This window comes from Melanerpes formicivorus, unplaced genomic scaffold (genome assembly GCF_026170545.1).
Source record: "Melanerpes formicivorus ecotype bairdi unplaced genomic scaffold, bMelFor1.0.p_v2 SCAF_8, whole genome shotgun sequence".
Classification (NCBI taxonomy): Eukaryota; Metazoa; Chordata; class Aves; order Piciformes; family Picidae; genus Melanerpes; species Melanerpes formicivorus.
This window is the reverse complement of record NW_027142360.1, coordinates 20,672,866-20,698,922: the sequence shown is the minus strand read 5'-3', so window position 1 is coordinate 20,698,922 and position 26,057 is coordinate 20,672,866. Positions and strand designations below refer to the sequence as shown.

Below are 26,057 nucleotides of genomic sequence, written 5' to 3'. Positions count from 1 at the left end.
TCATCTACACCCATAGGTTTCTCTTCCAAAATGGTTCTCATAGTCACTGACTGTACTTTTCCTCAGCCCAGCTTATTAATGAGGACTCCAAAATCCAGATTTCTCCACCAGGCTAAGGGCAGGGGATGTAAGGTTGAGGGACACAAAGAGGTCATTCATTCTGGGACTGCCCCCTGCTTTTGAAAGGAGCACAGACAAAAGTGTCAAGAGACAAAGGAAAAGTGTAGTACTAAAGTAGCAGTGAAGCAAGGGGAAGGACAAGTTTACCTTGCTTTCTTGGAGACCCTCCCTAAAACAAGTGCAGAAAAAGAAAAGGCACTAAGGCATGGTGATACCAACAGTATAAAGAAAGAGGCTGAGGATCCATGAAGCCCTAACATACCCTGTGAAACAAGCTTGGATTAGACAGACTCCTCTTAAAAGAGTATGAATGCAGTTGCTATGTGGCCTTTAAATGCTGAAAGACAAAGATTTTGTTTCCTGTAAATACTTTTTGCATGTACTTTAACGCCCAAAAGTGAAATAGAGGCTGGATTTATTCAGAGACATGGTCAGGAATTTTAAAGCAGGCTTTTTGTACACACAAACAAAGGGAGCAGGGGAAACAAGAGCTGGGGAGTTACTTAAATGTCAAGGATTACATTGTAACAGGTAAAACTGAAATCTAGCAGAGGGACTTGGTTTCACAAATGAAATGTCACTGCTGATGGGTGCAAATTATATAAGAGAGATGGAAAAGGAAAAAAAGGTGGCACTCTGTCAAATGCATTTATAGCTGCAGCAAGATACAGTTCAGCCACAAGGAGAACAGTAGTAAAAAATAAATACAGAAAAAAATGAAGTGGACATCTGCTACAGCCTACTCCAGCAACCAGAGACCAGGAATGAATTCATCCCTCTCAAGGTACTCCAAGACACAGGACACTGTACTTGTGGGGAATTTAGCTGCCCACACATCTTTTAACAAGCACCACCAAACACCAGCCAAACATGTTCATGTGTTACACAGCAACCTGCTCTAATCCACAGGTCAGGTTCTTGACAAGTAAACAAGAAAAATCCCCCAAACCCTGGAAGTGTAGCTGAGAAATTAAAAGCAACACCAATAAACCATCTGAATGTAACATAGTAAGGAGTTTATTTGTTTGCCTTAGAAAAGGTCCCTGGCAAAATTCATTGGACACATACACATTAAATATACAAATGCATACCAAGAGAAACCCAGAAGGCATGCATTCACTCAAGAGGCTCACTCAGAACCACTCCACATTTCATGCTAGAAAAACCAAGCCATGAGCCCCTGCTTCATTATTCTCTGTCCAAAACCAAGCCCACGAGTGTTGGCTCCATGGAAGGCCACACAGACCAGGAAACCTGGGCTGACAAGCCAAAGAGTAAATGAGATCCAGAGAACAGGCATCCTCTTGAGATTGTCCAGGATCAGGCCAAAGAAAACTGATCTTGGTCTTTAAAATAGCAACAGAACAACAAATGTCTCTCATTTGTCCCATCCCTGTTGGAAGTTAGTGACTTGGCTGCAAGAAGTGGCATCCTGGGCACAGTGACAGCTTATTTGAAGGCTGCTGTAGGTCCTGCCATACCTTCAGCTTCTGCTAACAGGCTTCTAACAGAATTCATAACCACTGCTCCATGCCCCTCAGCCCCCCAGCACCATCAACCACATTTTATTTGGAGAGTGATAGTCATGTTACAGGTCACAGCCTCAGGTTTCTAGCACTCATCAAGAGCCACAATTAGCAAAACTAGTCAAAATAAATGCGGTCAACCTCACCCAGACTCACATCTGCTGCCATAGGAGCAGCCAAATAGTCCATGTTCAGCTGATCTTATCTTCAGGGAAGAACGAGTTCCACCAGAGTCTTAAACATCAACTCTGGATCAGCAAGGCTGGATGCATCCCCAAAGAGTCACGCTGAGTTTAAGAAGCAGATTCAGATCATGCAAGAAAGCAGCTTTGCCCTCTTAAATTAAGTAATTAAACCCTGTGTGATAACCCTAAGGAATTCTACTAGCCCCTGGAGTCAAGGCATGAGACTTGGCCTCTGCAACAAGAGAAGGAATTTAAAAGCAAGGGAACTTTCATGAAGTGGTGTGGCAACAAAACAGAAGACAGACAGATGAGAGAGCCTCTCTGCAAATGAGATCCTGTTGGCTGACAAGGTTAAAGAAAAGTGCTCTCACACCTGTCACAGGAAAGAGAAAGTAAAGCAGGTTAACAAGTAAGCACAGTGAAATCAGCTTCTGACCTGTGAAGTCACTCCACCCAAAATGAAGCAACATAAAACCAGAGAGAGGACTTCCTGGAAAACCTGACCATATAGATCTCTCACCATGGTACTAATTAGTTAATTAGCCTATTGCACAAGTGAAAAATAAATAAGTATTTTAAAAGTCTGGGAGAACAAGGAAGCACCAGATGACAATGTTCTGTTCTTAGCAGAATGAAAAGTGGAACAGTGTTGGTCTGACAAATTCACCTCTAATCTCTGCGAAAAAAAGTGAAAGAAATACAAGGAGAGAAAAAAAAATCATCTTCCAAATGTGAGGAGAAGAAGAGAAGCACAGGAAAATGAAGCCATTTTAGCCAACTCTACAAACATACAGGGGGTACCTTTTGGCACGTGAGCTGGACACCTGAGGCCAACTGGCTAACTCATGCATGAAGTTGCCTCCAGTCCAAGTGATGGTGTTATTTCCAGCACCTCCTTTCTCCCACTACCAGGAATGATTTCATAAAACACTGCTGATAACAGGAGCTGGCAGACCCAGCTGGGAAACTACAGCTCGTTGCCAGGTGGATATATAGAATAGCTATATAGAGTAGCAAGCATTCAACCTACTGAGCAAGGATGAGTACGCTTAGTAGAGGGTAGAGTACCTTTGGTATTGTAGGGTCTGAAGACATTTTACAAGGCAAACTCAAGCTAAACCAGGTCTGCTTGTCATTCAAGTTAAACACACTTCCAGGAATGGCAGTTAATCAATCAATCAATTCAGTATTCAGTATCACTAAGGTTGGAAGAGACCTCAATTAAACTGGCTGCCCAGAGAAGGGGTTGAATGGCCATCCCTGGATGTATTTAAAAGCTGTGCTCAAGGATATGGTATAGTAGTGACCCTGACAATGTTTGGACTTGATCATCTTAGAGGTCCTTTCCAACCATGCTGATTCTGTGTGTGTGATTTTATCACAGAAACACCCAGGTTGGAAGAGACCCTCAGGATCACCAACCGATAACCCTGCTCTACAAGGTTCACCCCTAAACCATGTCCCTGAGCACCACAGCCAAAACACCTGTAAACACATGCAGGGTTGGTGACTCAACCACCTCCCTGGGCAGCACATTCCAATGCCTGACCACTCTTGCTGGGAAAATTTTTTTCTTAATGTCCAGTCTAAACCTGCCCAGTTGCAGCTTGTGGCCATTCCCTCGGGTTCTATCACTAATTACCTGAGAGAAGTTGGACTCGATGATCTTTGAGGTCTCTTCCAACCTTGTGATACTGTGATACTGATACTGTGAAGAGACCAGCAGCAGCCTCTCTACAATGTCCTTTCAGGTAGTTGTAGACAGCAATGAGGCCTCCCCTCAGCCTCCTCTTTTCCAAACTGAACAGCCCCAGCTCCTTTAGTTGCTCCTCTTAAGATTTATTCTCCAGGCCCTTCCCCAGCTTCATTGCCCTCCTCTGCAGTTGCTCCAGCATCAACTACAGACAGCTGTTTCAGTGCAACAATCACTGCTGCAGCCCAGCACCTAGAACAGTCTTTTGAACAGCTTGTTCTGCATTCAGAGTGCAGCAGTTGCCCTTCCTGTGAATTCCTTGTGCAGTGAAAACCCAAATGGTTTCTGCAAAGACAATGAAAGAAGACAAAACCTGTGGCTTTTTTCTGATGTCTGTATAGTTTTGGGGCAAGTAGGTCTGTTAGTTTTCAGGTGTCTACTTACAATTAGGATATTTTTTCCTAGGTGTCACAAGAAGGCTGATATATGACAGCAGAGTATGTAATCTAGATAGCATGAAAGCAGAGTGAAACATGAATCTGCACACTGAAGAAACAAAAACAACCTGCTTCTCCGCTCTGTTAATGAGAGCTGGAAAAGGGCCAGTGAACAAGAGGACAGAGGTGTCAAACAGGTCCCATATAATGAATAGCTATGTACACCATGAACCTGCAACTTGGAAAAGTGATGACTGAGGACACAAGTCTGTGAAATCTCAAGTGGCAAGGACACAAGGAACAGGGGTGGTCATAGCTACCTATGACAGCGGAGGAATTGGCAAGAAAACCATTAAAACAGCCTGACAACAATTCTTGTTTCAGACCACACAATGCACTCAGGGTTCACTGCCACAGAGCACTGTGGAGGCCAAAAGTAGAAAAGGACTTTTAAAAAGGGACTAAGGGCATTTCATTAAGGCCAGGTCCAGAAGGAACTGCCAGTTCAGAAGGTCCACAGACTGCTGGAACAGTGTCAGAGAAAGACCTCTGTATACAAGCTTTGTATTTTATGCTTCTGTGATCACCTGTTACTGGCTGTCCTCGGAGACAGGACAGCAGATTAGATGGCCTCTGGTCTGATTGCATGCAGTGCTTCTCATGGATCAAAGCTCTGGATTTTGGCATCATTAGAGTTTGGAAAAGTTAAAAGAAAAGGGAACACCTGAAAAGCTTGTATGCTTCCTCTTTAAACCCTCAAATATGTGCTCTTTAATCATGCATTTTCCATTGCTGAATTAGCAGCAAACCAGGATGTTTTTAACAGCCACCAAAGGCTGCATTATTGCTCCCAGATCCTGCCCAGTCCCCCTTACATGGCATTTCTCCTGACCCAGTCTCAGCTGCAGGTTAAAGGTGCCCCTATATCCAGCTTTTGCTCTTTACTGCATTCTTGCTAAACCAATTTGTTCCACTGCTTTATTTAGGGACATGAAACAGTTAAGATATTAATCTATTTGCCTCTGCTAGCTAAACCCTTCTCCCAGACCACTCATTTCTGTGTCAGTACAAGACAACAGGAATCTACAGGAAGATTCCTTGTGGAGACAGGCTTGCTACACTCTCTGTAAACATTCCTTTTTCGCCCAGAATTTGCCACTTTGATTTGATTTAGCCTTCCAGCCAGTCAGAGCAACACACTTCTGCAGTGCAGTAGAGTAAACAATGCAACACAGTGATCCTGAGTCTGTAGGTAGACAGACTGAAGTAGCAGCACAAGTAAGTCAGAAAATCTCCTGCATTTATGTGGACACAGAGCAAGCTCTGAGACCAGTCATCACAGTTGGTTTTGCATGTAAAATGTGTGCACACAGACACAAGGACTGATACATTCATCACTAACCCCCACTTAAGGGACCAACCATCCAAAGTCTGCACTTTGCCCAGTAAATGTGCTTTAACTGGGAGTGCTAGGTGCATCCAGGACTGTGCAGTAGCTTTACAGACCACTGCATGAGGACATGGCTGTAGGTTCAAAATCAATCAAGAGGTTGTGTTCCAGCTTGCTCGGTTCTCCAGACGCTGCTTCCCAATCAAGACAACACACAGGCAGATTGTTTGGTTTTATCACTCAGAGTGGAGTTTGGACCCAGGTTACCTGGAATGAAAAGAAGTTAAAGGAATGTTAAGTAAATAAGACCTGGAGAAAGTTTGGACTTGGGCTTCAATTCATTATTCACTCTATACTTTGTGTTAGACATGCATTACTCTGCAGTCTCTCATGGTTTTATTTCCTATCACTGTGAAAAGAAGAGACATTAAAATGAGAACAAATTCAGAGTACTCTGTGGAAAAAAAACACTGGAGAAGTATTTATGGGTTTTGGCCTGTACCCAGGCTAGCTTCAGAGATGTTCTCAAGTCCCAACTGGCATTGAAAAACAGTATGGCCATGACTTGGGTGGGAGGTTTTCCTGAGGCATGGGGGAAAGAGCCATAAAAGGCAAGCCAGGTAATCCACTCTATTTGATTCCCACACATTCAAAGCAGAGGTTTCTTCACAGCCCATTTTACACGTGTGCCAGTGTTAACAGGTGCCACTATTTCCACCACTTTCACCAGTACTTCCACTCAGAAGACAAATTCTGAGCACAGAATACCACCCCAGTTTTCTAGCATCCTAGTTTTTTCCTCTGCTCACTTTATGGATTCATTATGCTCCCACTGTTCTTTTCAGCACTTGCACTGCAGTCTCATCTCTTTCATTACAGCCAGCTGTTGGTCTGGATGCTCTACCCTATGTTTGCAGGATTTGTACCACAGTGTGTTTTGCAGAGGCAAGTGAGGGAGCTCCTCTGTGCTCTGAGCTCAGCAAGGCTCACATAACCTATAGCCCAGGGCAGTAGCTACTGAGGGGGCTGCTGTGTAGCTTGCAGTCAGTCTGAACAAGGGCAGACCCCACTCAGGTATTTGTACAGAAGAAATGTACATGTGCATCTTCCAAGCAGCTGGAGCCAGTGGGCAGTAGGACACTGATAACTGCCACAGCTTATACTGACATGCTACTGAGAAGTCTCAACCTTGCTAAAATGAGGGAGCTTTCAACCCAAGCACTGCCTCTGAACTGGACTTCAAGTGAGTAATTTTTCATGTCACTCTTTTGGGTATTGCCACTCTTGCTTTTGGGGATTTGATCAATGTTTTCCTCAACCATAAGTGATGGGGAAGAGAAGAGCTATCTGCTCTCCCTCTCCTTCTCTTCACCTTCTTCCACACTGCAGCTTCTTGATATCCATATGAAAGGCTGCACTGCAACCTGCCCTCACTTTTGTGACTGCTCTGTATGCTACTGCCTCATCCCCATACCTCCCAATGGCATTTCACTCTACCTCCTGCCCCCTCTTTGATCCATTCTGTACTGTTTATCATTACTCCTGCCTCCTCACCACTCCTGTTCCCTTCCCTGTCTGTATAACATTCAAGACCCCTACCTTTCCTTTCAAAAGTGTCTGTTCTCTGCTTAATCCCAACTCCCAACCCGTTTATTCTTCTCACTTTCTACTCTTTGTCATCCAACCTTTTTCTACAGATCCTACCACATTTAGAGCACTCACCCTCCTTCTATGTACCCAACAACCTTCCAGTCTTTCTCTTTAGAAAAGAAGCTGAAATTTCCAATTACCACCCACCCATGATCCCACTTTGGCTGAAAAACACTGGTGATAAGTAAGCAGCTCTTTCTGTGCTAATGCAGTGCTCAGTGTAAATTACTTTTCTTGTTGGAAGAAGCACCCAGAAGTGAAACACAAAATCCTGCTGTTAACTCTATGCATTCAGCAACCAACACTCATGAGGAGCAAAGGCCAATGAATGGAGCAGCTGAGGCCAGCAGACCCTTCTGAACGAGATCATTTTGCTTCTTGCAAGGGAGACAATGAAACAAAAAGCCAGCACCTTCTGAAGGCTCACAGCTTTCAAACCCTTGCAGCAGTTCCCAGAAACTGCACATAGATGTCAGTGTCTTTGCTGATCACAGCCTGCAGCTTAAAATTAACAAGATTCTGGTCAGGTTCAGAGCTCCTGCTCTTGGGTTCCTAAGTGGGAAACAGTGAAATTCAAGAGCTGTGTCAATTTGACAATGTGGCTTAAGAAAGCTTTGTAAGACAGCCTCTGTGCAGTGTGCTAGGACAACAACTCAGGATGTTAATTCAGACACTTAGTGTGGCACATTACTCTCTGTAGCCCTTGTATTTCCCAGACTCTCAGTTCTGACTTGTAGGTATCCTTTCCTAGCATGTAAATACTGAGTGAGGTGCTCAGACTCTGCTGCAGAACACACTTTCATCACTTCAGTTCCCAGTTCAGATTCTCTTCATCACTGTCTGCTTTTACAAGACTGAACCTGACCTTTAGCCTGTCTGAATAATGTCTTTCAATTACTCTCTGAGCTACTCGGGGCGTGGATCTGGTCTCTCTATGCATTTGCAAGGTGGGATGTGTCTCTGTGGTGCTACAGAATTAATAGTGACTTTGTGAGATGTGTGCACAGCCAGGCCCACAGGGCTTAAGTGTGCTGTTTAATCTTTACAAAAGGTAAGGGCAGCCATTTCAAACTGTGAAGCTCTGAATAATTGCATCCTAACCTGACTGCATACCAAGCACCTTCCCCTTCTTTCATTTCCATTTCTTACCTCCCTTCTGTCGCCCAGAGTATCACAGTTTTCACTAGGCCTGCTCAAAGGCAACCTAAACATTTAAAACTAAGTCAGTCTTACAGTTGCCCAAGAACAAAGTGCCTCTATTCCATGACCATGTTCCAAGATGTTTTTATTAAATCCTAATGAAGCATGTGCTACTGATCAGTAGCTGCAGGATCTCCTGGGTAACTCATTTTTTTCCCTTTCTCATGAGTCTCCATCTTCCTAATGTGCCCTCTTACCACTTTGGGATCACTAAACTAGAGAAGCTTTCTCTCAACAACAGTGATTTCATTCAAAAGCAACACACCAGCAGTGAGCTTCCTCCAGCCTTTTACAACACCAGATGACCTAAGTTTACTTACACCATACTTCAAAGCTGTGGAGACTCCCATTGCCACCATGAACAGGCATTCTCAGTTTGCATAAAACAAACAAACAAAACAAACCCACTTGCATGGACTCTTTGGAATGACTTATTAGGTCAGGAAGTGCACAGCAGGAAGGCTGGTGTGCTGGACCTCTGCCCCTTCCCTCCACCTATTCTCAATTCTTCCTTCCGCTTTATTGAACGAGGTGACAGCCCTCAGGAAGCAGCAGTGGCAATAAATAAAACCTGAACATAATAGCATGATAGTGTCTTTGTGGAAATAGGCCAGACTGAGCATCAGCCTGCCTGGCACTCATCCACTGTGTTAAAAGGAACAGGAACGTGCCGGCTGCCCTGGCTGCGCTACGTCCCAGAAGGGCACAGCACCCCCCTGAGACATCCAACTAGAGACGTCCATCTCTCGCATGCCTTAACCTGGGCCTAATTTCGTCATAACATTGTGGGAACAGTGCACTGTCTGCTTTTAAATAGCTGACAGTGAGAAACGTAGGGAATCTCTGGTATTGTGAAGTGCTGACAAATCGGAGATGACACAATTCTCTGCTTCTGTCACTAGAGGGTAGTGCAAGCCCTCAGGTCCGTGTCTCCAGGAGGAAATGCCCATACATCTCCCTATAGATCTTCACTGATGCTGTATTTTCCTGGCTCTGAGGAATGGGAGCCAGCAGCATATGCTGTATGTACTCAAGACAAAAAGTGATTTGGAGAGATCTCTTCAGACCAGAGTTTACTTCTGAACCCTCAAAATGCCAAACAAACACTGTACAATGGATCCCTGAGGAGAGAGACTTGGGGGTGCTGGTGGACAAAAAGCTCAACAGGAGCTCTCAGTGTGCACTTGCAGCCCAGAAAGCCAATCAGATCCTGGGCTGCATCAGGAGAAGTGTGGCCAGCAGGGCAAGGGAGGTGATCCTCCCCCTCTACTCAGCTCTGGTGAGACCCCACCTGGAGTACTGTGTCCAGCTCTGGAGCCTCTATTACAAGAGGGATATGGAGCTGCTGGAAGGTGTCCAGAGAAGGGCCACGAGGATGAGCAGAGGGCTGGAGCACCTCTCCTATGAGGACAGACTGAAGGAGTTGGGGTTGTTCAGTCTGGAGAAGAGAAGGCTCTGAGGTGACCTAACTGTGGCCTTCCAGTATCTGAAGGGAGCCTACAGGAAGGCTGGGGAAGGACTTCTCAGGATCTCAGGTAGTGATAGGACTAGGGGGAATGGAATGAAGCTAGAGGTGGGGAGATTCAGGCTGGACGTGAGGAGGAGGTTCTTCACCATGAGAGTGGTGAAACCCTGGAATGGGTTGTCCAGGGGGGTGATTGAGGCTCCATCCCTGGAGGTGTTTAAGCCAAGGCTGGGTGAGGCTCTGTCCAGCCTGATCTAGTGTGGGGTGTCCCTGCCCATGGCAGAGGGGTTGGAACTAGATGATCCTTGTGGTCCCTTGCAACCCTGACTGATACTATGATACTATGATCTATGAGCCTTAAATAAACTATAGATGCCTTCTTAGACTTCCTCTCTGCTCTTCCCTTAGCATTTTTGAATCTGTCCTTCATTCAGCCAGAAATATTTCTAAGAACCTAATACATTGTTGTTGCTGACCTTCCCAATACCTTGCTTTTCTCTCTGGTCTCAGGAGAATGTCTTTCCATTTCAAACCATGGCAGTCTCAAGGGAATTCAGTTTCTTTACGCCTGCATTTAGCATTCGTCAAAGCACAGAATGGTCTATAGCTAGACAAGTTGAGCAGAAATTTTCCCCCTGGAACTGGTTTATTTTCCTGCTTGTGCAGGATTTATTGACACCCAGCACAGCTTGCTGAGAGAGGAAGACAACCAGGCTGAAAAGCCCAATCTGACAAAACATCTAAAAGTTGGGAAGATAGCTATGAAACCATAAACTGGGAAGAATCTTCATCATCTGTGTCTTAAACCAGATGAATCCCTGGAAGGAGTTAGTGAAAATACCAATCATGCATTAGAAAAGAAAAAAAATTTGAGATCTAGTCCTTTGTTGGAGGCCCCTTCCAGCCCAAACCATTCTATGATTCGATGATTCTCTACAGCTTCTATTTTCACAACCCTCTCCCTCACTTCAGAAGGTGATAAAGGAGCAAATTGAAACTTCTGCCCTCTCTTCCACTCCCTGCTTCCTCACCTCAACATAAACACCTTTATTTTCCCTGACTAAACCTCTATGAGGAAAGGAAGGGCTACACTGAAAATCTGTCTGCACCCTGCTAGCCACTACAACACTGAACACTGCTGCTGTTTATTGGGGCAGTGCACTTCATGAACTGCAGACACAACCTATTTTACACAAGGAGACATTCACCTTCCTCTCCCTTTGTCCCATATCTGCTTGCTGGTAAGTATGAGAAACATTTACATGAGAAGTACTTTACAATCCCACTGCCAGTAAACTGCCTTCAACTTACATTGCCTCTATCATTTGATACAACTTCCTCTCTTCTTTGACCCTGCTTATTAAAATACAGAGGAAGTAACAGGATCTGCTCACAGGTGCCTGTATTGAATATGCCTGCACCAACCAGTCAAACCCCAAACAAGGGCCACAGAAGCAGAATACGCTGGTAGAAGAGGTCTTACCTGGGATGCCTCCTGCGCTCCGAACGCTGGCATGGCCAAGGCTGAGCCGCTCGCATTCCAGTTTCGTGTTCCCAAGGTCTTCTCCTGAATGTCCTTCACTGGCAAAAGAATTGGCCTCAATGCTTGACCCTGGAGACCGTTTGGCCTTGCGACTGAAAATGCCACTGGCAAAGCGTTTCCCCTGCTTGGAACTGGCCTGTACATCTTCTTTCTTGATGTCGCGAATGGACTCCCTGGATTTGGACTTATTTTTCAGGTCCACGTGGAGCCGGGAGAACAGTTTCTGAGGGCTCCGATTCAGCCTGTTAAAGTTCTCCAGAGGTGGATCAATTTCTGGGTACTCTTGCTCCAAGGTAATTAAGTCATTCAGAAACTTATTTAACCGTTTCTTTGACTCACTGGTTTCCTCCTTTTCCACGTTCCCCTGATGATCCTGCCTGTGACGTGAAGCCCAGAGCATCATCTCGCCACGGGTTGCCCCTGCCACTAAACCGTACTTAGGGTTAATGAACTTCCGAGCGACGGTAGAGGAATGAAGGCCTGGCTTCCCAATTCCAAGAAGGATTGGGTTAGCAATGCCCAGTTCCTTGTAGAAATTAACTTCCTCCGAGATGGCATAGAGCTCACGAAACTCAATGTCGAACATCTCCACGTGCTGTCCTGTCAAGACTAGCAGGATGTTTCTGTCAATGTGGGATGAACTCCATGTGAAGCTAGGAGTAGGAAACAGAACCAACATTAGGTTTTTGGGTGCACACTTGACTTAAGCCCACCTAGCAATAGCCAAGATAGTGCATGGGAATTTGTAGCAGTAGGCCGTCTGCCTATAGGTTCTTGCCAAAATGGGTCAGGACAGCTACAAGAAGTCCATTATTACTGTCCTTCATTAGGCATGCAGACCAGATGTGGAAGAAAAGGCCCTAAAGCTCTGAAGCACACTTCACCCTTTTAAAGAAGCAATGCTGTATCAGCAGCATGAGTCTCCAGACTAAAAACCTCACTGAAGAGAACTGAGCAGAGCAGATAGTGAGGAGTCCCTGCAGCATGGAACTAGCATGGGCATGTTCTGTTCTCCCAGGAGCAGCTCAAAGGTGCTCTATACCACCTCTCCTGTCGACCCACCCCAGTTTCTACAGATGCCACACAGATTACAGAGGCTGGGATAACAAAGGGAATGACATGGGAAGAAGGCTCTCAAGCGTAGCCACAAGCCATTCTTGACACAAAGGATGTAGTTTTGCCTTAAGCAAGAGCAACCCACCTGTATGATCCAGTGGCCACCTTTTCACCATCCACCATCAGGAATCGGGATGCCAATGTACCTCTGATCTTCCCTGCTGGCATGTAGAACCCAACTCCTGTCACAGAGCGTATCCGGATGTTCTAACAGGGAGGTGAAAAGACAAAATGTCACAGTAAATAGGGCAGAGAATTAGATAATTACCAGCTCCAAGTCTTAACATGTCACTCACATTATCTCACTACTTCTACAGCTCATTTTCTACCAGCCACCAGAAATCAGAAGGGCTGCAGAAAGGAAAGCATAGTGTCGTAAGACCTGCTGTTACCCCCTGCCTATGCAAGTCACTCCTCTCCATTGCTTTATAGCCCTGTGCAATGGGTCAGCATCTGTGTAACCCTGCCAGCAGCCTTCAGCTATTCATCTTAACCCACTGGCAAGACAATGCTTTCAAAATCAAACAATCCTCCGCCTCCAGTCCTGTGCTGTAGCTCACAAGGCCCAACCCAGTTCAGGGGAATGAATCAGAGGAAGCTCTGAGTCACATCAACACTCTGAGTCCTGATCCCTACTCCACAGCACCCATGAGCACTTCTACAGATTACGTTAGCAGGACCACAAAACCAAGGAATTTTGCAACACCTGTGCCCTGCAAAGGACACAGTTACTTGGAGGGTAATGTATGAGCCAGATCTCTGTCAGCTCCTTTTTGTGTTTGTGTTATGATTCCTAGCAACACATGGCCCAACAAAACTGGGCAAATTAGAAGACTGAACAACTTAATTATTACAGAAGAGAGGGAGAAACAATCCTATTGCTCAAAAGATAGATGTTTCATGTCTGTTTTAACAAAAGGAGAGCCCTGACCTTTATGATTTTGCTGAGAACCCCCAACAGTTACAGTGGCCACCCAGATTCCTCACCGTTCAATGGAGAGTGAAAAAACATAGAACTTGTTTTTGAACGAGTCCTGTAAGTGTCTCCACTGATGTCCTGAACAGATCAACAAGCAATTTCTGAAGAAGAGCAAGGGAAAACTTTTCATGAAAAGAATGCAAGTAGTTAGAAAAAGATAATGTTACATAGAATGTTACATAGAATAAACCAGGTTGGAAAAGACCTTCAAGATCATCGTGTCCAACCCATCAACCAATCCAACCCACCTAAACAACTAACCCATGGCACCAAGCACCCCATCAAGTCTCCTCCTGAACACCTCCAATGACGGCGACTCCACCACCTCCCCAGGCAGCCCATTCCAATGGGCAATCACTCTCTCTGTATAGAACTTCTTCCCAACATCCAACCTAAACCTCCCCTGGCGCAGCCTGAGACTGTGTCCTCTTGTTCTGGTACTGGCTGCCTGGGACAAGAGACCAACCTCTGCCTGGCTACAACCTCCCTTCAGGTAGTTGTAGAGAGTAATAAGGTCACCTCTGAGTCTCCTCCAGGCTAAGCAAGCCCAGCTCCCTCAGCCTCTCCTCATAGGGCTTGTGTTCCAAGCCCCTCACCAACTTCATTGCCCTTCTCTGGACTCGTTCCAGCAAGTCAACCTCCTTCCTAAACTGAGGGGCCCAGAACTGGACACAGGACTCGAGGTGCAGCCTAACCAGTGCAGTAACACCTCTCTCCAAATCTCCCACCCAGCACCCTCTGGCCAGCAAGCCTGCAAGTACTCAAACAAAGGGCAGGGAAAACACAGATTTAACATTACACGATGTGTAATGTTACAACAGATGTGTGCCTGCACTTACTCAACAAATACTGCACAAGCAATCACTGGACTGAGTGTTACTCTGCTCCTGGATCCTGGCTACAGGAGGCTGAATTGCCAAACTGCCTAACATGAAACACCCTCTACTCCCCACCACCCAAAACACTGTCAGTGTAAGTTCAGAGCAAATTATCTTGTCACTCTGACACACAAATTGAGACCATTTTCTTCGTTCCACCATCTGTTTCTGTAAGAATTCTTCACCAATGAAAAGCTAAAAGGTATTGTGATCCCTAGTAATAAAGCCAGGGGTAGGAGTCAGATAGTCCCAAGTGTAATCACAGTTCTGATGCTGTTCCCTGCAATGTTCTGGGAGAGCCAATTTGCCTTTGCTGCATTCTTCCCCTACCTGCAGAGCAGGAGAATCATGCGGATTTGGCTAATGCGAGCACAGCCTTGGATCCCACAAAGAGCCAAGTCCTATTATTACAAACCTCGCTGACAGCTTAAATATTGATAGGCTATAGAAATCAGCATGCAGGAATGAGTGGTTAGAGGAATGCAGATTGCTTTCAAAAAGCATTTTTCTGAATATAACTCTTACCTTTTGAATCTGCTCCCCTTTGCCCACTACAGTACAGCAGTGGCAGTACAAATTCTGACTAACAGTAACTGATGATATTGCTATTTTGCATTCTTCTATTACTCGATCTGTCTGGAGCCCTGTGTGGGCATTAGCTAATTAAGGCTCCCAACACTGCTGAAAGTATTATTACCCTGTTTTAAAGGCGAGAAGCCTGAGAGAGAAAAAGGTGAAGTGACTTGCCCAAGGCCTAGCAATGAGTCATACGTGTGGGATGCTGACTGCAGGTTGGGTACAGCACAGGAGAAAGGGTGCCCTTTCCAGTATTTGGAATCACATTTTAGTTGGCTGACTGATCAGCCAAAAGATTCTCTTATTTTTTTTCCCCCTTGCTGAGTAAAGTTGCATGTGGGATTTGCCAAATCATGGGATATTGACTGCAAGTGACAAAAAGGGACATTTGTTCTTCAAATCAGGCAACAGCTCTGGAAGTCACACACCGTTGTGAGTCAAGAAGTACCGGCCTGTGTGAACACAAAGCTTCTTGGTGTGTTACAGGTGTGTGTTTTATTGTGTTTGCACCTTCTATCACCTTCTTGTGGGGGAAAGAAAGCACACATGAATTCCTGCAGTAACTGAGCTACACATGACACTCAGAAAGGCAGAGAGGAGACAGAACCAAACAGCTGAACGCATCAGCCAGCATCAGCCTCCTTGAACAAAGTAGGCACAGCAGTGCATAAACACATCTTGAAATGCAGAAAACAAGCACAAAGTCATATAAACATCCAGTCACTTAACAGGTTATTTGTATAATGTTTTCTGCCTTGAAGGATCTTGGAGCATTTGTAGATGAATATCAAGCTGCACAGAGGAGGAACAAGCTTGGATTCACGTACTGAAAGCTCCACAATAACAACAGAGGAAAGATGAATATAAATGAGGTGAGATTGCAGTCATTTGGGGGGGGGACGGGGGGTTGTCACTGCTCTTAGAGTAGTAATACATATTTTGGGTAGAGGACCAGTTAGGTCACCAGACAGAAGTGACCCCTCCAGTTCTGTATTCTGGCAGAAGGTTTGTCATACCCTAGCTTATGAAAGCTGCAGTCTGCATACCACGTTTCCTTTATTGAGGCCTGCACCACTCCTCATCTCAAGCAGTGACTAATGTCTCCGTGGCAGCAACTTAATACAAACTGGTTAACAGTCAAGCCTGAGAGACCATCCTAATAAAAACAGTGAAGGACTCAGTCAGTCTGGCCTTATTATGACACACATTTAAACCTCCCCCCGAATCCACAAAAAGTTGAACTGGACTCAGTTTAGAGAGTCAGTAAGAGCCCGTGTTGTGACTGACAGTTGTCAATTGACAGACCCAGTCAATAATGCTCACAAGCAGGGCTAGAGATGGGGGGATACACAGGAGAGACTCTGAAGGGAAATATATTTCCACCAGGGAAACCTGTGTGTACCTTCCCTCCTAGCAGGAATCTTTATTTCAAGCTGGGATGGATGAACAGCCTCTATATCCACACATGTGAAATAGGTTAAGGAGAGGCAACAGGAAAAAGCAGTAGCTGGTATATGACAGTGACTCAACAGTCCTTTATATTGGCCACATTTTTCAAAAGGTGGAGATCCCCTTTCTGTCACCTGTAGAAAAATCAGATCAGTTCAATCAACAGAACCTGTTGGGAAAGCCTCTGCCCTTTGTTTTGTTCCATGACTGTTTTACCTAAGCACAGGGCTGGGGAGCGTGCCCCAGATGCCCATTGTGTCCCACTTTACAACCCTAGATGGAGGTACCACAGAAGGCAAAAACAAGAAGAGAGAGATGGGATTCATGTGGCCAGGACCACAGTAATAACAGTAAAGGATTCTTTTCTTATTCATGGTCTAAGATTCTCATTTCTGATGATCAAACATCCAGGTCAGAGAGATGGGGAGTAGGTGCTGATCTTGCACAGGCAGACAAAAGCAGCCACAATCTGGAAGAAGTCACAAAGTAATGCAGGGAAATACTGCGGACTTACCCTATATTTGCCTTGAACTGGTTTGGAAAAGGCAATGCTTGCTGACAAAAGAGTAAAACTTGCAGGTATTCTAGTACCATACCAGCAGCAAGCTGGACCTGGTCTGCCAAGGTCATTACTGGGTCTTATTTATTTGTGTCTTTGCAAAAAGACTACAAGTAGCCTCTAACAGGTAATTAAAAAACAGCAGCAGCACTGCATCATGCAGCTTTGCCCCCACTTGAGTCAGGAATCATTGAGGAAAGACATAAAACACTGAAATGAAATTCCTCAAATTTCTTAGGCAGGAACTTCTTACAGGTTGGGAAAATGAATGTGAAAGTTAACATGAAGGTGAACTTCCTCGACATCACTCGTTCCCTGGGCTTGTTTGGGGCTGTCTTTAAGCAGGAGTGTCTGTTTCTGGGGTCTTGGTTAGAAGAAGTATGGGGAAAAAGAGAACTCATCTAAAAATGGGTGAGAACACTCACCCACAGGTCAACAACACGAGGACTTTTGGGGGCTATGAATTTTGTATTGCATTTTGGGGCCAGGTATTGTATTGCATTTTGTATTGTATTTGGGGGCTATGAATTTTGTATTGCATATTGGGGCCAGGTATTGTATTGCATTTTGTATTGTATTTGGGGGCTATGAATTTTGTATTGCATTTTGGGGCCATGCATTGTATTGTGTTGTATTTTGTATTGTGTTTGGGGCTATGAATTTTGTACTTTATTTTGTATACGAAGCTTGATTCATTGTGATCTCTGAAGAACTCTCTTGTGTCACACATAACAGAAGTCTGGCAAACCATGTCCTGTAGGCTCAGGAAGCCATATGACTCATACACACACTCTCACTAACATGCCAGGATGAATGTGCCAATGGTTGAACTTAAATGCATTCCCAGTGATCTCTGGCCTTCAGAGAAAAATTGAGGTTTTTCTCATTTCATGCTTGGAGTCAGCAAAGAACTTTCTCTCTTTGCCGAGTGAGGTGCTGTCTTCCTGCAGCAGTTTCCCTCCTCTGAGACTGTCAGCAGATCAAAATGATAAAACCCCAAGAATTCAGTGAAAATACCCAGCACTGTGTGTAGACATAGGTCCAAAACCAGTGCTGACAGTAAATCTCTGCAGTGGATGAACAGGGCAATGGAAACAAAAAGTCAAGAATTACAGAACAATCTGAGCATCTGGTGGTGACAGAAGACAAAGTATCCTCACCCTGCAGCACTGACAGCCCATGGTAATGTGTCATTTCTTTCTCCTTCTTCCCTGGGATCACTAAACCTTAAAGATACATCCCACACTGTTGCAATGTTCTGAGAAAAAGCCACTCTGTAAGTCTTGCACAAGCTTTCCAGAGGAAAGGTGGGAAGAAGGGCAGAAAGGAAGAGTGTGCAGTAATTTTGCTGACAAGCTGTGGCCCACTGATGGAAATCTTTTAGAAGAAAGCAAAATAGTTACACAAAAAAAGTAATGTAAGGAGAGAATGTTTTCCCTGTTGCTGAAAATCTGTAGAATAAACTCAGACATCAAAGCAGAGGTGAGGAGAAAGGTGTCAGAAATAAGAAGTGGATGAGTGACAGAGTTAGTTGCTCTAGAGTTTCTCATTCTCCTCTCAGCAATTCCAGCATCCTCTGTGACCAAGCAGTGTAGGACAAAACGATTCTACCTGAATAAGATCAGAGGATCAGCTTGCTTACTTGCTTTAAATCTGCCTCTTAACAATAAATGTTCAAACTCTAAGTTTGATAAAAGTTCAAAAGTTCAACAATAAAAGTTCAAAACATCAATGAGAAGGGGACTGAGGGAGTCCTCAAGGTGAAGTCTTAACCTTGCTCAAAATTCCTTCACTTATCTAAAGCCTGGTGTCAGGAGAATCACTGTGTGATGACTCCTGCCATCCTGACCCAGGCAGTAGCATAAATACACCCAAAGCAGCTTTGGGTGGGATACTAAGAGGCCATCTTCCTTGAGAGGCCCCTTACAGGAAGGCCTTTCCCAGAACTTCCAAAGTCCCATAGACAAAAATAAACAGCACTGACCTTTATAAGATTAACTAAAGCATTAACCATGCTGAAAAAGAATACAACAGCCTTTAGGGGAATTTAAGATACAAGCATGAGATATCTGAGAAAACACAGGGGGGGAAACAAAAGGACAGCACTCTGGGCTGGAACTCTGCAGAAGAATGAACAACTAGGTAAAAAATGGATATCAAGAAGTTCTCAGTGGATCTCCTTTAGCTCAGCTTGTATTTGGGCTTTGTTTTAGTTGAAGAAGTCTAGTGAAAAACATAGCAACAGTGGGTGTAAGAGAAGGGAAGCACAGAAGAGACACAGAAGAGTTTTCTCCTGCTTTTGATTGCACCAGTTTGAACTCTGCCTCTTTGGAAAGAGCAATGCAACTAGGCTGCTGCAGAATGTAGTCACTGTTGTCACACAAGTGGTTTTGGTGTGTGAAGTTTGTGTAGATACCTATGAAGAAAGAGGTAAGAGGAAGAGCAGAAAGGGGCCACTTACTGTTTAAAGGCAGAACACAGACAAAAAGGAACTTGCTTCTTCAATAGCATTCAACCTTTCCCAGAATGCCAGGGCATCTTTTCATTCACTCCAGCCAGGAGTTAAAATACCTGGCACTGAAGGCATTATTCCTGCACATGATGACATGGTGAGAAAAGTACTGGGAAACAAGTGCCAGAGCAAATGGTACTACTGCTGGGATTTCACAGATGTGTACCAGAGACTCAAACCTAGGCCACATCATACTGCTGAAGCTTGAAACAGGACTAATACAGCGGTATCTGCCTTGCTTTCAAAGACACAAGAGGAAAGGAACTTCCACCTCTGTTTTGGAGAAAGATGAGAAAGCTGCTCGGCTGGATGTCTTTTTTGATGAAGTCCAGAAACTCAGAGCAGAGTGGTAGTTCACAAGAGCACTGTTCAGATATATGCAAGTCATTTTCTTCCAGATTTAAGATGGGTCTCTTAGAATGGTAAATGCAAGCCTCTCTAATCTTCAGAGCTTTTTGACTTTTGGTTGTGCTTTTTGAAAAGAAAAACAAAATCAATTGGGTATTTATGGAAGATCTGCCCTTTCTCCAGGCAAAAAGGCACTTTGGTTCTTTCCCCACTACTCAGAACAGCTAGATCACAAGAAGGGCGAGTCTGGCACCCCATAGTTTGTTTCCAACCCAGAAACTTTTTTTGGTACACAGAACAAATCTGTAATAATGACAGTGACAAAAAAAACCACCATGAAAAAGCAAGGAATGCAATGCTAACTGCGAACACACAAAAGAATTCAGTCTGTACGTAATGGAATGAGATCCTACTGGGGCTGCTTCTGCCAGCTGAGCTAGGCTGACTGCTCTGTTGTGCTGCACGCACTGCATGAAGGCATACTCTGATAGGGAACTTGGCAGCAGCTATGGCCCCCAGTCTCTTATGTTCTCAGGCAAAGGAGGACTACATGCTCATTCACCCCAAGATGATCACTGCTGGATAGGAAAGTCTTCATTTCACAGAGTGTATGTGTCCTGTAACTGGGATTCATGCAGACAACAACTCAAAATGCTACTCCAGCCTCTAGTTTGAATCCTTGCATAGGAGACTCACAAGAATTTCCTGAGAGAACTTCCTTCCAAACCAGGATTTTTTAGGTCATAAGAGCCAAGAAACTACCTATACCCTTATCTCACAAGAAAGGCTAAAAATCCAAATCTTTCCTTCCTCTTCTCCTCTGTATTAGCAGGACACTCTCTTATCCCTCTTATCAATCAATGCATAAGTGCTGTGGTGTGACTTGTAGAGAGGAAGAAACGTGTTTGCCTATGCAAAGGAGTTCCAAGATTCATGACAACTGAAAAAGGGCCCTGACCTGCAGGAGATAGTGGTTCAGTATGATCTTACCCGGATCTGCAGGTCACTGAGGTCAAGGCATCTGCACATTTCCAAGAAGAGCTTCACACCCTCCTCGTCTAGGATAATATAGACTGGGATCCAGCGCTTATATGCTGCGTCAACAATATCACGGAAGATATCTCGGTCTGTAAACACATCCATGACCACTGCAATAATCTGGAAACCAGAAGACAGTAAACAGACAACTGAATAAAACATTAGGAACTGAAAGAGAGGCCCATCATAATGGTGCAAAATAAAGGGGAGCACTGATATCAGGATATGGAGGAGGGGGATATAGGGAAGACAAGAGTACAGCGATGTACATGCCCAGGCACTACCAATTCATAATTTTCTGGCTTAGCTCCTGCTGCACTTTGAAAGGAACTTAATAAATGTCTTTGAAAGTTCTCCTTCTTCTAGGGTAAGATGACCTATTTCATCAGCCTGAAGAACACCAAAGCCAGATACTTAATTTTTTCCTGTGTGTTGTGAAACTTTTGTTGCCTTTGTAAGGGTTCACTTAAACAAAGAACACTGAAAACAGACTGAAAAAGTGACAGACACATTTCTAACACTTCATCAAAAGGCAAGTGATGGAAGAATGAATGTGCAGATGAATCAGGGCCTGAATCTTCAGTCGTGCCACATAGTGCAGACAAAAAGAATCCTATTTACCTTTTTTCCCAATTCACTGAGAGAAGTCTGCTCTCAGGGCTGGCTTCCTGAGGATCAAACATAAACACCTTGTATTTGTCAGCAAGGTACTGGAGTAGGTGTTCCAGAGTTGGAGGCAAAATGCTGATTCTCCCTCTTCACATGTACATTTTTTTCTGTTATAAAAGTAATCCCTCTTTCCAGACATAGATTTTACATAGAAACAAAAGGTGCTGACATCACAGACAAGCCTGAACATTTATAGGATGAGTAACAACAAACCCAAGGAGGTTACAGCCAACTCTAATGCTCATCTTACATGTTTTGTCATTTTCTCCCTTGCTCTATCTTTTACACCATTAGAAATATCAATTCACTTTTCTGCTGAGTTATTCTCTCCATTTGAAAGGTTGTGAATGAAGAAGACTACTGTTTTCCTAGTCCATCTGGAAGACACCACTTTGCCAGGTCAGAGCTCTCATGCTGACAGTATGCTGGGAGTAGAAGTGCCTAAATGTTAATTTCCCAGGTGCTGGGGTCACAGTGACAAGCTAAACTGTACTGGGGACCGCACCTGGATCAAACAGTAAGATTTTCTTCACTTGCAGTTTGGAAGAGGTGTGGCTCAAGTTTCAGGAGTTGCCTACAGAAGAGGGAATAATTCTCACCAGGGACCTCTTTTCTTTGAAAAACGCCCTTGAACCAATTGCTTCTGGGAAAGTGATGCCACAGTAAACGTCCCCTGCTGAGTCTTTGCCTGCATGGCCAGCAACAACCAACAGGTCTGCTCCACCAGGCTCCTTCTGTCAACAGTGCTTACACAAGCTTTTCTTTGTTAGAAAATGACAAAAAGAGCTGACAGATCTATGCTTGTCCTAATACAGGTGAACCATGGTGAAGCTATATTATGCTAGTTCCTCAGTAACTTCTGCTAGGCAGAACCAGATTTCAGGCCCTCCCTCGGTTCTCACTGCAGCATGATGCAGGGAATATTACCAGGACTTTGGAAAAGCAAAATACAGTTAACCTGTGCCACTTTATTCCTCAGCAACTTCACATGCATGCAGATGATAATTAAAGGCACAAGAAGTTCATACATTAATTCCGGCCTGTCATGCTCCCTCTCCCCTCCACACATTGTGGTATGGATGTGTTTAAGAGCCAGAATGCCAGATAATATTCATCTGAAGAATATCCACATAGGGAATTGATCAAGCATAGATAGCAGGAGGGTGAAGTTTTCTTCCCATCCCTTCTATCTGTAATGACTGCAGAAACTACACCACTTCCTGGGCACACCACTGATTGTTAGTACTGGCTTTGAAATATGAAGGGATGGTTTCCTCCATGCTTTGGGGTCCTGTGTTAGTTCAGACTTCTTCAGAAGACTGTGGACTAAACCCACGAACACTAGTTCTGTATGAAAAGCAGATGAGCTGCCTTGCAGATGGAGCTTCCAAGCCAGTAAAATGTGCAATGGGCAACCCCAGTTGTTATGTTTGTCTTCTCAAACGCCTGCTACAGCTGGTGATCTGTCAAGATCATGCAGCAGCCTCCCCAAATACAGCAAGTCTGAGCATGAGTATCTACCCCTGCAATAAGTTTTCCCCACTCCTCTACCCATCCTATGGATAATAAACTTATCTCTATGGCCCTTAGGTGTGCCTGGCTCTTCACAGGTATTTGAAGATTGGCAAGCATTAACTTGCCAATCTCATTGCGGCAAGGTAGCTTAACTAACATATGTTTGTAAAACCTGATGATAAGCCACCCACAGACATGTGCCACATATTACTAGTACCTGTTTAGACCTCCCCCCTCCCCCCCCAGAAAACCACCCAAACCCAAAAGCAACAACCCCCCAGCCTCACCTGCTGAATAAAAAACTGCCACCTGGAGACTTTTTCAGCTCAGCTGAACACAACAGGTGTAGTTATCTAGGAAAGGGGCCATTAAACACTCAAATGGCTGTTAAACAAGAAACCACCTTTGGGCTGGGAGGGGCACAGTTCAGCCAGTCAGGGGAAATATAAAAATCTGCAAATTAATTATTTAGGTGCCAGGCACAGCTGTTGAAAGAGCAATTCCCCACTCCTTGCACAGTCTGTAGAGGCATTTGTAGCAGTAGAAAGAAGACGTGAAGTCACACTAAATCGGAGTGTATGAATTTTACAGCTTCTGGCTCCCCTGTGTGACCGGCTCACACCATTTGCTGGACAGGATTATGGGGTGTGCATGTATTCCTGTAAGCAGGTAGCTGAGGTGATGACCTGCTGGGCTAATGCCTCTCTCAAAGTTTTGTGTGTTTTCCAGCAGATCTGGTTTTAACAAGCCTGCCAAAGCTGTGTGTACAGTCCACGCTGCAGCAAAGCAGGGGAGCAGGAAGGAGGAAATAACTGGTGAATTAGAAAACATCAAAACTAGAAAGCAGCCAACACCAAGAGCAAGAATGAAGTCTCTTACATTTGTACCCCCTTTTCCTATGAGGGATGTTCGCTCTGAAGGAGATCTTTTCCTGTGTGATCTTCCCCAGAAACCTCACCCATACCTAGGAAAAAAATTCATCCTTGCCCCCACCTATTCAGTGCAAGCTCTTGTAACATCGTGGCTGGTTTGTTTTCTTGACAGAGGTGCATGTCACCACTAACAGTCTTTTCCAGCAGAAGATAAACGGAAGAAGCAGTCACATAATGTCTGGATTCTGGCTACTTGCAGTCCAGGTCAAGACCATAAAAAATAAACCCAGAAAACATCCCCCCACAAACAACTTTGTTGCCCTATGCTTAATGAGGGATACCTGCACGTACAAAAGGGGTGGCTGTAACAGCATCACGACCTGCTTTCCCTGAGCCAGGGAATCGTAATGGGACCAGACAAAGCCGTGTAGAAACCCTTAGCTGGGGGATGGAGAACTGGATTCAGGGGTTTAACCCCATCCTGGGCACCAGCTTTTGCAAACCATAATATGACCGCCAACAAACCTCAGGGAGGATGGACACCAACCAGCCCGAGGGCCAACACACTCCCACCGCTCTGGAGGGGGGTCAGAAAGGAAAGCCAGGCTGTGAGAGACTCCCACCCCCCCTCCACCCCACATGTCCGCACAGCCAGACCCTCGGCCCAGGTGCCCTCAGCCCAGGTGTGAAGGCAGGCAGGGGTGGGTGTGAAGGCTGGCAGGGGTGGGTGTGAAGGCTGGCAGGGGTGGGTGTGAAGGCTGGCAGGGGTGGGTGTGGAGGGGTGGCCTGTCGAGGGTGCCCACTTGGTGTGGTGGCCAGGCCCTACCTTCTGTGCCTGCTGGATCATCTCCCGCACCACCTCCTTCAGGTGGGGTGCGTTCTCCTCCTTGCGGGGGTGCGTGAAGAGCACCACCCGGCTGATGCCCCGGTAGAAGGTCTTGTCGGTCCAGCCCAAGTCCAGTGGGGGCACCTCCGTGTCTGAGCACTCGGGCCAGTAGGCCAGCGACAGAGCCTCGCCGCCGGGACCCCCGCACCACCTTGCTGCCCTCCCGGGGGTCGTCATACCCCCGCCAGCTGCCCCGCAGGGCCTGCAGCTCTCGACTGGAGAGAAAGTCACGGAGCTGCTCCTTCCTCAGCGCCTCCCGGTAGGCCGCCTCGCCCCGGGTCACCAGCACCTCCAGGGCCCGGCGCTGCTCCTCGCTGTAGTAGAACCGGGGCTGGGTCTCCGTCACCTTCTCGTTGACGTGCGAGTCGTCCAGCAGGACCACCTGGGACTCCGCCATGCTGCCGGCACCCGCAGCGCCGGGAGGCTGCGGAAGGAGGCAAAGGCAGCGCCGGGACCGCCTCACCTGGCCTGCCCGAGCCCGCCCCGACGGGTGGGGCGGCCACGCCGCCCTGTGCCGGCCCCTCACCGTCCCCTGGCGCCTTGGGGGCGCACCCGTCCCCTCTGTCTCATCCCTCTATCAGACCCGTGAGGGGCCCCGGCCTCTGGGCATCGGGGTGACTGCCCCCTGGCATGGTGGGCACAGAGGTCCCTGACCACAGCGCTTGGAGGAGAAGCAGGCCTGAGCCGAGGGTGTATTTTGGCAAAAGTCTATTCAAGAGGGTTTCCCCTCCTTTTTCAGAGGCGGCAGCCACCTGAGGATAGCTCACGGGGACAGGGGCAGAGGCACCATGGTAGCTGGATGCAAGCCGTAGTCCAGCAGCTGTAGCTGGTTGTTAGTGAGGTGTCTCAGACTGCCACAGCAGCAGCAGCAGCAGCAGCTCAGTGATTCCCGAACCCTGTTTACAGAGGGGAAGATGACAGAGGGATTCGCCCAAGGCTGCCCAGCATGCTGGTGTCAGAGCTGGGAAAGAAAACAGCCCTGCACCCAGTCTCTGGCTGGGAGCTTGAATAAATACCCCTGGCTTGACATACGCGTCCCGGCTGAGAGACTACGGGCAAAGATGTTAAATTACGGTTTTTGCATGGTATGTGAGAGTTGCTCGGGGCCCTAATCAAGATTCAGACCCCACTGTGCTTTGCAGTGCATAGAGAGGATAAAAAGATGTGCTTCCCCTTTGCAGCCCAGGGACAGAGCTGGCAGGGATGAGCAAGGAAACAGGGATAAAGGCAAGGCAGTGGTGAAATGCAAACAGTCGGAGGCATTGGCAGTGGTTTACATATATGATTAGCCCTAAGTGCTCACATGCACGAAATACTGTAGGGACAGAGCTGCTGAAGCTGCTCTTTGTCTGGTCTGTATGAGCAATCACCTGTGTTCAATGTGAGTTAGCTTAAAAAGAAAAGGATGAGGTTGGGCACCAGAGTGCATCCTGAGCTGTTCCACTCCTTCA

At 45.9% G+C, this 26,057-nt stretch overlaps 1 protein-coding gene across 1 annotated transcript; it reads right to left on the bottom strand.

The window, feature by feature from the left end:
- Positions 1 to 1,115: 1,115 nt before the first annotated feature.
- Positions 1,116 to 25,024, bottom strand: FAM83F (family with sequence similarity 83 member F). The gene is given in 6 exon segments (XM_068142496.1): positions 1,116 to 5,618; positions 11,150 to 11,862; positions 12,411 to 12,532; positions 20,617 to 20,784; positions 24,547 to 24,747; positions 24,749 to 25,024. Coding segments are annotated over 6 exon segments (1,524 nt in total). The 5' UTR covers positions 25,004 to 25,024; the 3' UTR covers positions 1,116 to 5,553.
- Between the last annotated feature and the right edge of the window lie 1,033 nt (positions 25,025 to 26,057).